General features: G+C 37.4%; 1 protein-coding gene and 1 long non-coding RNA gene across 2 annotated transcripts; one reads left to right on the top strand and one right to left on the bottom strand.

The window, feature by feature from the left end:
- Nucleotides 1-1,241: 1,241 nt before the first annotated feature.
- Nucleotides 1,242-6,790, top strand: LOC113286748. The gene is made up of 5 exons (XR_003329464.1): nt 1,242-2,252; nt 2,921-3,537; nt 4,209-4,568; nt 5,356-6,519; nt 6,649-6,790. It is a non-coding gene; the product is annotated as an uncharacterized LOC113286748 (long non-coding RNA).
- A 1,032-nt stretch (nt 6,791-7,822) lies between these two features.
- LOC113290368 (VQ motif-containing protein 9-like) lies at nt 7,823-8,452 on the bottom strand. The gene has a single exon (XM_026539977.1). The coding sequence runs from the start codon at nt 8,450-8,452 to the stop codon at nt 7,823-7,825; it is 630 nt and encodes a 209-aa protein (XP_026395762.1).
- Nucleotides 8,453-17,580: the final 9,128 nt, after the last annotated feature.

Raw genomic sequence — 17,580 nt, 5'->3', positions numbered from 1 at the left:
ACATAGAATCATCAGTAACAACATACTTAACAAAGTATCGACTATGCCGTCACCAAAAACCGGCATAGTAAATTAAAGCCACCACATGCCGGGAACCAATACCGGCATTGACAAATAATTTTCGAGGATGCCGGTAATTTCTAGGAAGTTCCTGGATACCAAAACACCATTGCCGGCACATACGTAAAATTCAAACACATGCCGTAACAAGGTACCCGCATGGAATCTAACCTAAAATCTATGCCGGTACCCATAACAAAATCCTAGGATTTTCTGTTTATTAGAAGCTCACTGCCGGCGTAATCAAATAAATTCAAATTAATGCCGTGACTGAATACCGGCATGGTATTCATCCTAATTTCAACGCCATAACAAGGTTCCGGTGTGGTCTTCATCCTAAATTGAATGCCGTAACTAAGTTCCGGTGTGGTCTTCAACCTAAATCGAGTGCCGCAACGCAGTGCCGGTGTGGTGTTCATCCTAAATCGAATGCCGGTACACTGTTCCGGAGTGGTATGAACACTAAATTGAATGACGGAAGCTACTGAAACTCAACTGTTTCAGTTAGGGTTTGCGATTTTGACCTAAACCCATAGCTACAAATCGATTCAAACACTAATTAAACAGTTCTAGATCACTTACCTTCTCACAGAAGCCATGTTCACGAGAAATTGATAGTCCGAAGCCTCTTGTTCTTCGTGTTCTTTCTCTTGAGCAATCAAAGCAATCTTTTTTTCTTGTTTTTGTTGAGCAATCGATTTTGATTTCGATTGGGCATCTGATTTCTTTCGTGGAGGCAGTCTTACGGATTCGGGTAGGTTAATCGACGAAGAAATTTTTGAATTAACGATTAATCGTCGATGAAGAACGATGAAGAAGATGAAGAAAAAAAAATATTTCGAAACCTAACCCTAACCGAGTGTGCCGGAACTGATAGAGAAATGGGGGATATGTATTTGGTTTTTAGATTTTAAGTTTTAAGGAAAAGGATATTATAGTCTTTTCATAATGTTTTTTAATTAATCAAAGGGTGTTTTAGTATTTTCTCTTCTAAAAAGCACCTCTGCTACTTTTGATTGGGGGAAATAATTCATATCCCGAATTAGTTTTGATATCCCAAATCGCGCTTTCTAACAAAACTTTACTTCCTCTTGGTCTAGTTTCTGGCTCCACTGCTAAGATTCACAATCTAGCACTGTTTGACCAACGTGTCCCTTGACTCTGTAAATATCACACTAAACAATTCAATTAGGGCTCTTCACTCGGTTTCCCCCTTTCTTCTTCTTCTTCTTCCTCCTGTGGGAGAAGCTGAAAATGTTTGGATCCGTATGTTGTAAATCAGGAGCAAATCTCAAAAGGACGATGCCCATTAATGAGCCATCTTATTCTTTATCATCCGTCATCATCATCAGCAACTCGGTATTTTCTCTTCACATTACATAATCCAGATGTTTTTATTAGAACTAGGGTTAGTTCCGTGTTCTGTTCCTTGTCTACTAGTAGTACTGCCTGTTCATCTTCTTCTGATTCAATTGTAATTAGTTATTTGATAAATTCAAATGGGCTGTCTAAAAATGAAGCTATTACTGTCTTAGTAAAGCCGATTTCATCCCATCCAGATTCAATTTTAAAACTATTCGAAAACTACTTCAAAGCTAAGCAGCCATCAGTTCTCTCATCGGATCCTCTTGAAACCAGAAAACCCAAGTTGGAATTTTTCATATCTAAAGGGGCAAATGGAATCCCTTTCTTTGATATCTTTCGGAGAATTTTTCATACCAGTACAGTACAGATGTCATTAAAATCCTAACAAAATCCAATTTCTGGGTTTTTAGCATGAACAAACTTAAGCATTTGGTGGTCAATGTAGAGCTTTTGAGATATGAAGGTGTCCCTGAATCTTTTATCATTAAGTTTCTAATCAGGCAACCTAGTGGATTTATGGGAGATGCTGTTAAATTTAATAAGATTGAAAAAAAGGGTTTAAGGATTGGGTTTTGATGCTTTACATACATTGTTTCTCGAAGCTTTAGAAGGATTGACATCAATGAATTAAGCCTCTTGGAAACAAAATTAGATGTTTAGAAGTGATGGGGTTGGTCTGAAGACCAAATTCAAACAGCATTTGGGAAAAGGCCTTATTGTATGAAGGCTTCTAAGCTCCTGCATTGATGTAGGAGTTTCAAGGTCAATTAAGTTACCAAGAGCTACTTCTGGACTGAAGGATTTGATGAGATGCATATGTGGTACCGGTATGTAGTCTTTCCCCTATGTTGTTTAGCTGCGGCCTCTATTTATAGTGTAGCTTTATGCTTGTTTTGTTATAGTGAACTTGATAACTATGTCACTTCTGATGTATTTATTTGTCACTTACATATGCTATAATGGTTTCATGAAAATGCTTTTCGTGCTTAGCATTAATATTTTTTATGCTGCTTTGGGATTAGTTGGATACTTAGATGTCCTTTTAAAGTCAAAATATCTTACTTTTAGATTGTGTTATTGTGAATTTCATGGAAATTTGGTCAACATGAGCTTACATAGAAAAAACTTGTAGTTTCACCGTTGGATACCTCATATACCAGGTTGAGTCATTTATTGAAGCAGCCTTAATGCGGATGATATAGATGATTTTGAGGTTTCTGTCCTAGGGGTTTTTTCGTGTCAGCAGTTGATACCAATGACTGTTCATCAGTTTTAGTTGTAGGGTTAAATTTCTTAGGTATTTGATATTAAGTGCCTTTTTTGGTGGTTTCTTTACTGTTTGAGGATTCTCATAGTATCGACTGTTGAGGGACAGAATTGTGATAAATAAGGGTGCTGAACTGATTCAATCGTATGTTTTGTGCTCATTTTTGTTGACGGTTTTATGCATTTGTAACTGTATGCGGTTTTTATGAAATACTTGTGTTTGATTCAGGGCTTCAGATGCTCAGACCCATCAAATTGCTGCTAAAAAAGAGAGACAGATGGAGTCATTGAGGGCTGCTCTTGGGAGTAAATTAAACTTCTTTACTCCAGGAAGAAAGGAAACTGGATACAGTGCTGGAATCTGACTCTGAATTACGTGAAGGATAGATGCCAAACACAAACTTGATGGAGACTAATGAGCATAGCAAACACGAGAAAGATGGTCCGAAGAAGGCCGAGAAGAAAAAAGATTACAGTAGCAGGAGGGATGATGGTGAGAAGTCAAGACACCGTGGAAAGGAGGATAACATGAAAGGAGGGTATTAGGGTTTCAAATCATGGAAAAGGTTTGAGGAAGAAACACCAAAAAAGTAGGCCGGACTGTGATTCTGAAAATTCTGGAACTGTTTTAAGTGTTGAGCAAGGAGAAGATTTCAAGTGCTAAGAAAAGCTCCCAGCATGATACTGATGATTCTGGTTCCGAAAGCGATGATGTTAGCAAAAGAAATAGCAAAACCAAACCACACGTAATGTCAGCTAAAACTCATCAAAGTCGTCATGTGGATGAGGATGGAAAAAACCCCCTTTTTTTAGGTGCGGATTTGATGAGATGCATATATGGTACCGGTAAGTGGTCTTTCCCCTATTCCGTTTAGCTGTGGCCTCTAGTTATAGTGTAGCTCTGTGCTTGTTTCGTTATACTGAACTTGATAAATGTGTCAACTCTTATGTATTTGTTTGTCACTTACATAAGCTGTAATTGTTTTCATGAAAATGTTTTTCGTGATTAGTATTACTGTACTGTTGGAAAGTTAAAGCTATAGATTAAGCCATTAAGTGAAACTATTTTGTGATGGGTTCTTTTGGGTACAATTCATCTCATTATGTCTTTGAGTTGTTCTCAAGATCTGGAGGGTATCCCTAGATACTCGCATCTGATAATTTTCATGTTCAAATACCCTGTTTTCCTGCATATAAGATTTGATATTGTTCAGAGAAATCTGTAGACATGGTCATCTGTATATTTGACCTTCCTAATGGGACTCTTGAAGTTGTTTCTCTTTTATGCATGTATTTGATATGGGAATAGCGTTAAGGTTTTCGTGTGTAGTGTTGATTGGGTAGGCTCACCATAGTGCTTGCTCTAACACCGCTTGGTGCCAGTAAAAAATCATCTAAAAAGATGCACTCATTCGCCTCCCTCGATCTATCTTTGTGTTCTTACCTGAATCATCTTGTTACAGTTTCAAATTTTTTTTTCCCTCTATCTTAATAGGTTTGCTGTTGTTTTTTTCTAGAAGAAATTGAATAAAATATCAGAAGACAAAGTACAACGGGATTGTGGTACAAACAGCAAGAGGATCAGGAACAGACGGTTATGTACAAACAAACTAATCCCTTGTATGACCAAAAAAGACTGGGAAAATAGAAGCAAAAGCATTTGAAGGTGATCAAGGAACTGGTGGTGTTAAAAGAGCAAACAAAGATATTCATGAACATGATAGAAAACGTCAGATTCAACTTCAATTGTTTTTCTTTAGAATATAAATTGATCGAACAAGGTTATATTGATGATGAAATTTCTCACAAGCTTCATGAAGGAAGGAAATCATTCGAAGAAAAAGATGAAGAATCCCAAAGAACAAACAACAATCAGAGTATTCATCTCTCACTATCTCCCCTTCTATTTCTGCTTGTTATTTAGGGTTTTTATTGGATAACTTTATAAATGTCATTACATATTATTTGTTGATATATTAGATATATCCTTAAAAATCATATGTCACTAGCACCTTAGCCCATGTGTTTACATATTTGTTGATGAATTAGATTATCCTTGAAAATGCTATGGCACAGTGCTGGGTAAACAGTGGCGGAGGTTAATCGTGAGGGGTGCAGGATTTCATCCCCTTGTTTGCTCAGTGTTGGTGGAAATGGGACATGAATTTTACAGTTAGTAATGTTGTGGTTTGAACATTACTGAACCGTTAGTCGTCATGTTGGCTTGCATAGAAAAAACTTGTAGGTTTCACCGTTGGTACCTCATATACCAGGTTGAGTCATTTATTGAAGCAGCCTTAATGCAGATGATATAGATGATTTTGAGGTTTCTGGCCTACAAGTTTTTTCATGTCAGCAGTTGATACCAATGGCTGATCATCAGTTTTAGTTTTAGTGCTAACTTTCTCAGGTATTTGATACTAAGTGCTTCTTTTTTATGGTTTCTTTACTCTTAGAGGATTCTTATAAAATTGACTGTTTCGGGACAGATGATAAATAAGGGTGCCGAACCATTTCAATCGTATGTTTTGTGCCCATTTTTGTTTACGGTTTTATGCATTTCTTGCTGAATATGTTAAGAGAAAATTAACTATTTCTATTCTTGCTGACTGGTATTCTTACATCTTATTGCTGGTTTTTATTAATTACTCGTGTTTGATTCAGGGCTTCAGATACTAGAAAGGAGAGACAGATCAAATTGCTGCTAGAAAGGAGAGACAAATGGAGACATTAAGGGCTGCTCTTGGGAGTAAATTAGGTTGGTGAAACTTCTTTACTCCAGGAAGAAAGGAAACTGGAAGGAGTGCTGGAATCTGATTCTGAATTAAGTGAAGGAGAGATGCCAAATAAAGAGTTGATAGAGAAAGATGCGCCTAGCAAACATGAGAAAAATGGTCCTAAGAAGGTTGAGAAGAGAAAAGATTGCAGTAGCAAGAGAGTAGCGAGATGTCATGACACCATGGAAAGAGGGTAGTTCTTTTGATACTGATAATGGTTCAAAACGTGGAAATGGTTTGAGGAAGAAACATCGAAAAGTAGGCAGTACAGTGATTCTGAAAATTCTGGAAACGGTTTATGATAGGCGCAAGGAGAAAATTATAAGTGTCAAGAAAAGCTCCCAGCATGACCGTGACGATTCAGGTTTCGAAAGTGATGATGTTGGCAAAAGAAATAGCAAAACCAAACCAGATGTAAAGAAATCAGCTAAAACTCATTAAAGTCGTCATTTGGATGAAGATGCAAAGAGACAGAAATTCCAATTGCCAACACAGCAAAAGCCATGATTCTGAAGATGAATCTGATTCTGGCAAGGGACAGAAACATGTTAGTGAAACTACTCACTGAGGACTTGGAGATGAACAAGGAAACATAAAGCTTGGAAGGGGTGAAGAGGAGCTTGGTGGCAAAAGTTGTGGAAGAGATGAGGAAGAAAAGTACACAAGCAGAAAGCACGCCAGAACTGAAGAAAAAAACATTCTACCAAACATGAGAGTGAGGTGGGAAAATGCATGAGAGGATGGAAGAGGAGCTTTGAGGCAGAAATCGTGGAAGAGATGAGGAAGTTCGTGGAAATAGAAGAATTGGAGAAGAGGAAGAGCAGTGAAGTAGGAGGCGTGAAAAGGATGAATGAAGTTCGTGAAGTGGAAGAGATGAAGAAGAAGAAAGAAGAAGTTCCAGGGATGGAAAGGGCAGAGACATGGATGCTAAAAGGGGTCAGTTTGATGATTATTCTCGACCGAGGGGAAGAAATGTATTTAAGAAAAAAAAAGATGCTGATCAGCCAAGGAGGCATGAGCGCATGACTAGTTGGTACCAGCAATACTCTTGGTGAGTTGGTTGATGTTGTTGAAAAGCTCATTTTATTACTAGACAATGTCAATTTTGTTTACATTTGTGCAAACAAAAGCACGTAGTTTCAGAATAGCGTTTTCACCTTCTTTCTGATTATGCTTCCAGTGTGGGATGATGGAGTTGATGAAATTAGAGATGCAGCACCAGTACCAGCTAAGGCCGAAGAATGAGGTTGTGCTGTAATGAATTTACTTGAATCCTGTCACAGCATTGCTTTGAAGTAGATGAAATATTGTTTCATGTTATTTCCATGCAGCTATTGTGCACCTGTAATTTCAGACCTTATAAGGATAGGAGAATGGGCATGACTATATGGTTACTGCCAGTAGTTAGCTAATCACAGAACATTAGGATTCAGCCGTAGGTTTATGTTTTTTTAATAGTTACCAGCTAGGAACGCAGCTGAAAGAAAGTACCAGTCACTGGTTTGAGTCGAGAAAGAAAGGATGTATCTTAGGTGAAAGAGAAGAACTCTGGTTTTATGGCCTAGGTCAAGTAGTTGCCAGATACACTAGTTCTCAACCTCCTCGGCCCTGTGCAAAGCATAACCTGCAGAAACACTAGTTTTTGTGTGATTTGAATTTTTGCAAACTTGGCAGCAGTGCAACTTTTGAGCCTAGATTTTAAGTCATAACAGGGGATTATACCAGATGATTTCTTTTTTGTTTCTAACTCTTTGTAAAAGTGTTTTTCTGTTGGAATCATACAATTGAGGTACATGAACCCATTGGTTCAGCTTGGTTAGTTTCTGGCGCCCGCATATATGGTTAATGTTTCATTTAGATAGGGCCATAAGAGTACTTTTGTTTTCCTCTCAGAAACGAGTCTTATCTTAAAGGAAGTTTCAAGGAAATATTTCTTTGAATAAGACCAAAGACAGAAGAACTAGAAAATTTATTTGGAGTCTTGTAAGGGTTTGATGTGGATTGACTGGATTCCCACTTCAAATTAAGAATTGACATTCAACTTGTTTGTTGTTCTTAATTTAATTTAGTGGTCTAGAATTTGGAGGAAAAAAAAGTGGATAAGCGTTAAAAACATGGCAAATTTCTTAAGCAAGTTCATCCACTTTTCATCAAACAGTACATATCCACTTAAAAAAAGAATGCTTGAATATTCAATAGCCTGAAGAATGAATAGTGCAATACAACATATATTTTCTCTGGATCATAAATTTACATCAGTAGAATCATGTTAGAAATTTAGAATCTTCAAAAGATCAAAATACACTGGAAATTCTAACCTCTAATTCATGTAAAGTTAAAGTTTCTTTTACCCTTCAGACATTTTTCCAGCTTGGTGCAAGAGTTGTAGGAGGGAACTCTAATTGAGCTGTTGTTGTAGGTGAAGGAAATGAACAAGTATTAAGAAAATCAAACTGGCCCTTTGATGATTCAAAATCATTTGTATTAGTAGTATTAGTTGGTGTAGAGCTTCTTAGATACCTCATGTAAGCAGAAATTGGAGACTCAGCTGTGAAATTAACACTTGGAAAAGCCGGAAGAGGTGATAAACCCGACACCTGTGGTCGATACTCTTCATCTTTGACGGTGGTGATTGTGGTGGCAGAGGAGAGAACAGGGGTTTTTGTTGTAAGGGGTGGTGGACGAATACTATATAGACGAGAGCTTATTTGAGGTTTAGGATTATGTATTAGTGGTGGTTGTGGTGGTGGAAGAGGATGATGAAACTGGGAAGAAGAATTAGGACCAGTAAGCTGTTGAACTAATGTTCTGAAATCACTTTTGTTTATATTGTAAACATGAGTTTTCTGCTGCTTAGGCTGATAACCATTCAGTTGTTGATGATGATCAAATGGTGAGTATTTCTTGATTGGTTTTGATATCTTGTTTGTTGAGTACTTGTTGAGCTGTTTCAAGTTTTGATCGTAGCTGCTATTCTCTGTCATATCTTTCTCTTTTGAATTCTTGATCAGCTTCTTCTTCTTCTCTACAGTTTTTCCAACACTAGTCCAAGATTCTTCTATAGGATTTTCAATGGAGATGATGAGATATCATTATGAGTTGTGATTTTTATAGAGGGTTTGAAGATTTGTTAGAGCAGTCAAATTTCAAAGGGTCAAAGAAGATGACCTCTGGGAAGCTCTCTTCTAGTCAAAGGATTGCGTCTCATAAGAGAGAAGAGAGATAGGGACGGGAGTTAATGATGAAAGGACGGAGGATATGATCATCATCTTGCCCAACTCCTCATTTCCTGATTTGACACATGTGGTCTAAGAACAAACTAGCCGCAACCTCAACTAGTTGGATGGATGTTCACATTGATTACGTTACGTCTATAGGGGTCTAGAGTTTTTGTGGCTCTTGGGCAGTGAAGTGGTCGGGCATGAAAATTGAACTGCTATAAAAATCTCATTGTAAAGACGTTACCGTATCTATCTGTTCGAGGAAAAATGATATTTTGATATTTTACTTTTACTTAAAACTAAATTAAATTGAAAAAGTGCAAATACAAGGGAGAGAGCATTAATTTGGCCGGACAAATATGTCAGAAGACATGAACATGGAGTTTCCTGCAGCACGGTGATATAGCAACTCCCATATCTAGCTCCATGATAGCTCATATGAACTAGTATGAAATGCACAGATGAACTAGTAAGAACAGATGAGCTATAACAGCTCCCCTATCTAAACGAGTACTAGATAGATCATGTTTAAGCAAATGAAACAAATTTCTCATTTAGTTTCCAATCGAAGGTCTTTTTTAAAACTAAAGGGTTTAAAACTGCACCATTTTACGTCATGTACACGGAAGCTCAAGTTCAAGCCTTAAGCATCTCTCCTCGATTCATGACGAAATATATAGCAGATCTTAATACCGGGCGTGTCTTGAGGATTCCGTCTGGAGCTTGAGCAGAGTGGAGGCAAGCCTAACTTGTCCGACGGCTCCAATCGTTTCTTGTTCCTGGAAAATGCATGATGGCTCTAGCCTCTGACTATATGTATTCCCATTTATTAGTTTGTTGGAAGCAACAAGACTTTTCTGCTTTTCAAATGATAGCTCATCTGTTCTTACTAGTTCAACCCAACAACAACTTCTTCCAAAGTGTCGGATGTCCCTGGCCGAAGAGACAACCCAAAAACATTACGTACATTGACGTCTATAGAATTTATTTTCCATCCATACCAAAGAAGCATATACTAGTTTTTCCATCAAATTAAAAATCTATTTTTGTTCTTGAGGAAAAAATGTCCATTCGAAATTTCCTTTTTTGAATCTAGATTTGCATTGCAACGCCAAACTGGTCTATGATGAGTATCCCGAAGTTTTCCTGCTTGCGTGTAAACAATTTTTTGTTTAATACCGTGAGTCCATGACCGTGACCACATGGAAGAAATCAAATGATTGTGAAAAGTAAAGCTTTAGTTATTCATTTGGGCCTCAACTGATGAGTTGAGTATGAGAGTAATAAATAATATCTTTGAGCACACATGCATAATATATTATCCGAAGCCACCATTTGACCAAAACCTTACTGCAGCAACATAAACACGTTATGTACACGTCTCTGATACATACAACCTTCCAAACAAACATTTTATTTTTCCTTAGAATGGTGGTCTGAAAAATACACGTCTCTGATACATACAACCTTCCAAACGGTGGTCAGAAAAATACACGTCTCTGATACATACAACCTTCCTTAGAACGGTGGTCAGAAAAATATTCGTAAATCATGTTCTTTGCATGGTTCTTCATTTCTTTTCGATAAAAGAAATAGGGGATAACCCTGCAAGTTACATGATAATAAAATTGCTTCCTTCCTGTCTCACTATAATCGGCAGAAAGTTTATGAGAGTTTGAGGATTTCAAAGACAAGTTAAGACACCTAGTTACTAGATTGCAAGCAATATGATTCTTAATTACATGGATTAGGTTAATACTACAGATACTATTTATGCATAATATGAAGTTTCTAGTGTTGTGTCCATGCAACTTGATTCAATCATTTCTGAGATCCAAAACTTGAAGAGAGATTGCTTCCAAGACATTTTCCTTGTCAAAATTATATCCGGATCCTACCCGTAATCCGTTAGATTTACAAAATCTCAACCCATTAATAAACGGTTTAGACTCTATCCGCAAAAATACGGTTCGTCCAGGTGAAATTCGCAGATAACCGGCTAAATGCTCACACCAGCTAATTGATGGGTTGGGTTTTAACTATTCAAAACTTATGGACCGATAGAATATTGCATTCATATACTTTTGTTCTGGTCTTACAATGAACTCTGATTTTGGGCATATTGAATAAAGACAAAAAAGGTTGTGAAATAGCAAATTCAGATAACCCCTTAACCCCAATTTTTTTAATGGCAAATCTGCCCTTTACGTATTAGTGTTAGTAATATTGATTAGTGATTAAATATTTTGTTTAGTGATTAAGATAATTTTCAGAATTATAAAAGTTGTTTAGATGAAAAATTTTGATGAAAAAAAAAATCAAAGTTTTTATTGATGAGAAGGAGAGAAAGAGAAGGAGAAGGAGAAAGTGAGAAAATTTTAATTCTTGATTCAATGGAGGATGAGGAGGGTCATAATTCATCTAAAAAAGTTAGGAAAATATACTTCAACTACACCAATGATTCTCAAATGGCTGATTTCTTAGATTATGAGAATGATTTTACACCCACTCAAACTCAAGCTCAAACTCAAGATGATGATTTTTATGAGCCAAATCCTGATGATGAAGACATTGATGAGGAACCCAATGCTTTTGATACACAGGTACACTTCTATCCTATGCTTAATCTCACTTCTATAGCTCTGAATTATCAAAAGTTAGGTTTTTTGGATCATGGTTCGGCGAAACAGGTTGAGGTTCGGCTCATAGATGTGAGCCGAATCTACCAATTAATGAACGATTCGGCTCACTGAATCTGTTTGCAGCATGCGCCGAACCTATAATTTTCAATTCCAACCCTTTTTCTAGACACTGTTTCGGCTTATATGAAAGTTTCATAGTAAGCCGAACAACATCCTGAATAGGTCGGAAAAAAAATAATTACTGGTTCGGCTTATATTTCGAAAATAGTATGAGGCGAACATCAATTTGTTATTTTTTGGGTTAAAATATTGTTATTGGTTCGACACATATTGAGAATATCGTATAAGCCGAAACCTCTAAATGTTCATGGTTCGGCATATAATATGATTATTGTATGAGCCGAACATAAATTTTTAATTTTTGGGTTGAAATATTTTTATTGGTTCAGAACATATTGTGAACATTGTATAAGCCAAAACCTTTAAATGTTCAGGGATCGGCACATAATATGATTATCGTATGAGCCGAATATTTCTATTATTTTTCCTTTCAAGTATTTAAACCTTGTGATATTCTTTGTAGATCGTACCCATGGAATATCAACCTGATCCAGTAGACATAATTCACGAGGATACCAAGGATCACTTCCAAAATGATTTGGCATGTAAGAACCTTTTGTTTACCTTAATGTTGTCGAAATGTTGTCGGAATGTTCCAAAGTTTTGGAATGAACCTTTCTAATTACTTGTTTTAGAGTGAACGCAGAGATGGAAAACTAAACCCGAAGTTCTGGATTGGCTTGAGGAACACGCGATGAAGATAAATTGTGTACTAGTTAAAAGACAACAAAGCCGATGGGATCAGTTTGAAATGATTTTTGAGCATAGTGGAACCGACGCTAGCAAGGTTAAAAAGGGTACTGTATACGTTGGGAAGACCGGGAGAAAGAATAGGACGAAGACGAAGAAAAGAAATTGCCCTTTCAAGATCGCTTTCAACCTCAAGAATAAGTCCTTGAACAAAGAAGATCAATATTGGATAATGAATAAAGATATGGATTGTCGTCATAACCACCCACGTCCCAAAGACCTGCATGGACATGCGAAAGTAGCGCGACTCAAACCCGATGAGATGCTAAAAGTGGATAAAATGACACGAGCACGTTTGCCACCGTCTAGGATTCTTAGCAAATTGAAGGTGGACAACAAGAATAACAAGTCAACTGTGCAAACTATGTACAATGTAAGACAAAAGATTAGAAGACTCAATTTGCAAGGTAGGATGGTGATGCAACAAGTAATGTGGTTAGGGGTGAAGAATAACTACGCTTGCCAAAAGAAGTTGGATGAGTTCAATAAAGTCACACACCTTTTCCTTGCCCACCCGGAATGCGTCTAATTGGCTCTATGCTTCCCACAATTTATTATATTGGATTGCATGTACAAGACTAATAAATATGAGATGCCGCTGATGAACATTGTGGGGCATACTTCGACAAAGGCACCGTTTACCGTGGCTTTTTGTTTCTTGAAAAATGAGAAGAAAGAGAGTTATGTTTGGGCGTTAGAACAATTGAAGTTAATCTTCCCGGAGGGTGTTCTTCCTAAAGTGTTCGTTTCCGATCAAGATTCATCTTTGATGTATGGTATAAAAAGGTATTTCCGGATGCATTAAATTTTCTTTGTATGTTTCACATATGGTGCAATGTGAGGAAAAACGGCCAATCGAAAATTCAACCACTTAAGTTGAAGAAATTAGAGAATATTGCTAAAATCCAACCGGAGGAGACACGAGTAAAGAAAAAGAAGGAATTCTTGAAAGAATATGAACATAATGAGATGTTGTGGGCTTCTTTCCAAGGCGAATGGAAGCTTTGGTATGGTCAATCACCGAGGATGTCTACGAAGAAAACTTTAAAATGCTTATTAAGCATTGGAAGACCGGCTACCCGATGTCATTACTTACTTGGTCAAAGATGTGTTGGAACCTGATAAAGAAAGGTTCGTGTTTTGTTTCACAAATCGGCATAAACACTTCGACAACCAAGCCACAAGTATGGTAGAGTCGGCTCATTATCGGTTAAAGAAGAACCTTTTTGGATGTGTTGACACTTTTGTCACGGTTTTTGATGCAATTGATGAATATTTCAAAAATGATGTTGTGAGAATTAAAGCCGCATTCGAGCATAACATTATGTTCAGACACAAGAATTATGGTAGTAAATGGCTAGGGGAATTAACTTATAGAGTCTCACATCTATGCATCGACTTGTTGATGGAAGAAGTGAATTTGATTAAGACATTAGGCGCCAACTTGGAGGAAGAGTGTGTTTGTAAAGTGAAGACATCTATGGGACTTCCATGTCGCCACGACCTACTTCTGTACAAGGATGGTATCATACCATTTGAGGATATTGATCATTTTTGGAAACAATTAATCTTCGATCCTCTTCCAACCGAAGCCGACGAAGATGATCTAGAGATACGAGACACGAAAAATGGCAAAAAGTTGGCGGAGATGTATAGGAATATGGGCCTAGGTCAAAAGAAATTCCTATGGGACAACATGATGCCGGTCATGTATCCTTTCACCCAAGAAAATATTTTGGATCCGGAGAAGAGTGAACCGAAAGGTATGATGAGTAAGAAAATGAATAATTTTCAAACTAGACAAGCCAACAATAAACTATTGGGTAATAAGAGGGATCCATCCGGCGTTGACTACCATGATGCAAGGATTGAAAAGGCCAAAAAGGAAATTGAGAAGTTGATGAAGGAGGAAGAAGTCAAAGTTCCAAAAAAACGAGGTCGTCCAAGTATTCAAAAAGCCGAAACAAGTAACAAATAGGTGAATAATAATGATTGTTCAGCACAAGCAAAGGATAGTAAAGAGGATGTCAAGGGGAAAGCTAAGATGTATCCTTCACAAACTAAGATAAATGAGAAAAGGACCGTACATGAAATTGGTAGGATGAGAGGACCTAGAAGAGATAAGTCCGTAAGTATTTGAGGACTATCAATTTTATATACGATAACTACTTGGAAGATCTATCGCCAATAATTCATGAGCATATTGTAGCAATGGACGACGTGCAAGGTGATGGAAATTGTGGATATCACGTCACAGCGGAAAACGTTGGTCCTTTTAAGGAAGAGAACAATCCTGTGCCCCCTGAAAATGAAGTTAACTATATTCGGCAACGAATGTTACAAACTCTACGTAAAAACAAAGATTTCTATAATACAATGATGAGAACAGGTGCAAGAGGAGATGCAGGGGTGGCAGCGGAGTACATTGCATTCGAACGTCGTTTGCATGGGGATTTTATCATTACCGAAGAACATTGGATGTCAATGCCCATTTGTGGGTTTTTAATAGCGGAGACATTCGATTGCGTCGTACATTGTTTCTCATGACGGGTAGTAGCTTTACTTAGGCGCCTCCAACAAAACCTTGCAATGATGGTGTAAAGGATAGAAGACTTGTTCTTGGATTTGTTCAAAATTGTCATTTTATCAGCCTCAAACTTAGAACCGCTTTCCCATTACCACCCTTGATGAGTGCAGCCTTTTGGCCTAGATTTGAAAATAATTTTGCGATGGATTGGTGTGCAAATTATGGGACGGAAATGGATCTTTGGATATCTTTGAATGTGTAGCCTCCAAGTGGACAAGTAATTATGTTTTCAAGTGATGAGGATGAAGATGATAAGCAAGAGGTCAGTGAAGATGATGAGAATGAGGTCAGTGAAGAGGATGAGAAAGAGGTCAGTGAAGAGGATGAGATTCGTTTAGGATCTCCATAAAGAAGTTTCATGGATTTATCCGTGTATTTTGTGTCTTTTTATTTTCGTGTATGATGAGGATGATATTTTGACTAGAATTGCAATTACATGTACCCATCAAAACGAAATACTTGAATGATTTACTTTTTGATTATGGAACGTGTTGTTTTCTAGAAACTGGAACCATGAACACAGAAGATGGTTCGGCTTGTAACTTTAGTTCAAGGAAAGCCGAACCCGACAGAGTGATGAAAATCCAGAGTTTTTCTGTCAGGTTCGGATTATAATATTATTTCACTGCAAGCCGAACCTGACAAAAAAAAAAAACCAGAGTTTTTTTGTCAGGTTCGGCTTATAATATTATTTCACTGCAAGCCGAACCTGACCAAAAAAAAAACCTGAGTTACTCGGATAGGTTCGGTTTGTATTATATTTTTTAAGAAAGCCGAACAATGGATTTCAACATTCGGCGCATAACTGGAATTACAGGATAAGACGAACTTTTCATGATTCATGAACACAAAAAATATTATATCATTCCAAATAGACTTTTCAAATTCATAGAAAATGTGGATTACACACCCGTTACATAATAGCCTTACAATAAATTTCTAATCGAATTCTTCTAATATCCTAAACGGGTAATGAGAAACCTTCTAAGAATGTAGTAGTGATATTTGTATTCGAAATTCTTTCCTTTCCATCTTCGCCATTCCTCTAGAGATCGATCTTCAATCTCATAGTTTGTTTCACCCTTGAGACGATATAGACTCACAATCCGAACTAAAGCTATAACGTCTTTCACCGTTTCTTTAATAGTTCCAAATAGGCAAACAAGGCCGCACTATCCCGATTGCGAGGATTACTCGTTTCGGTGCGAGGATTACCAAGTAGTACATACTCATCAAACCATTCACTCGTCGTTCTTCACCCTTTTTTGGACAGTATGCTACGTAATTAGTGCAAAGAGACAAATCTTCTTCTAAAGTAAACTCATGAGTTTGGGGTGCCATTTTTTTTAGTATATGCTCTGAAGATTATGAAAAACCATGTATTCCTATATATAATACAGGTTACAACGGCTATATATTTTAAAAAGAGTCGTTTATAGATGTTTGAGCAAAAATAGACAATGTTTGGCTCATAAGAAGGTTTGAACATAAGCCGAATCCGTTTATGTAACGGCTAGAATTTCAAAATTTGAAACTTCTTACAGGTTCGGCTTATACGAGTTTGAAGATCTAAGCCGAACCCTTCACTGATTTACATAATAGTTCAATCTTAAATTATCTCTAACGAATCTCGGCCATTAGTTCTCTAATGGCGTATTTCACAAAGGCTTTGAAATCTAGCTTCCTTAAAAAAGAAGAATACCGAAGTTAGTATGCAAAATAAAGCATACTATCGAAATTAAAGGTTCGGTGCAAAACTAATTCCATCGAATAAGCCGAACCTGAAGTACAAAGGATTTGACGCGCAACTAACATTACAGGATATGCCGAACCAGAGTTAAAACATGAAATTCAAGGTGTCCATAAAACAATCCCAGCACCATTAAAAACAAAGTTCAGCACCTAAAACCAAAGGTGTTTGCAACACCATAAAAGTTTAATTAAAACTTAAGAAAACATTAAAAGGAACTTGGAAGCATAAAATGGCATTTAACCACGACCCCTCTTCTAGAACGACCACCTCGTCTTCCACCTTGGTCTTCATCTTCTGACGCATCATTACCGGGTTGGCCGGTAACACCGTCTTGGCTTGTACCTTCACCAACTTGTCGATACCTCTTAGTGGTAGGCTTTTGTGCGGGTTCCTCGGGTCCTTCTCCTTTGTTGATGATTGCATCCCACTTTTTGTAGAGGTATTTTTGGTCTTCCACGGTCATTGGTGTTTTGCAACCAAGTTTGGCCTTCATTTTTTTCAACATCTCCCTACCCGCGGCAACCTATTTTTTCATTTGTCAACAACTTATAACCGTGAGGTTGAAGACATTTTTACCATAACTAATATATGAAAAGTATAAAGTGAAGTCATTCTTACCATTATCTTGAAAGCGTTGATTACATCTTCGGAAGTAGACTTGTTGGTGATCTTGATTGCCTTCGCCTTCCCCTTATCAGCTACCTTTTGACTTTTCTTATTGATAATGAAGGGATGAGAAATTTGGTTATACCAATCCATATAGCCCGGATCCTCTTCACATGGATCATCAAGTAAAGGTGCTAACTTGGACGCATCTAATGTGTGATCTTCTAAGTTATTCCAAAACTCAAGGGTGGGATCAGGATCATACTTTGGTTCCCAAGATGAAGTGGTGCTTTTAGTTCCAGTACCACTCTTTGGTAACAACCTGAATTTCTCATCAAACAAAGGAACCTTTTGCACGCATCCTAATTGACGGAGTACTCGCCGAGGATCGTATATAACATAACCACCATTACCACAATGGCCCATGATACAT

The sequence above is a fragment of the Papaver somniferum genome, chromosome 6 (genome assembly GCF_003573695.1).
Source record: "Papaver somniferum cultivar HN1 chromosome 6, ASM357369v1, whole genome shotgun sequence".
In the NCBI taxonomy this organism is placed as follows: domain Eukaryota; kingdom Viridiplantae; phylum Streptophyta; class Magnoliopsida; order Ranunculales; family Papaveraceae; genus Papaver; species Papaver somniferum.
This window is presented reverse-complemented; position numbering and strand designations above follow the sequence as displayed.

What these genes read in the sequence shown, in the direction of transcription:
- LOC113290368 (XM_026539977.1), bottom strand. Translation starts at nt 8,452, where the DNA reads ATGACAGAGAATAGCAGCTACGATCAAAACTTGAAACAGCTCAACAAG.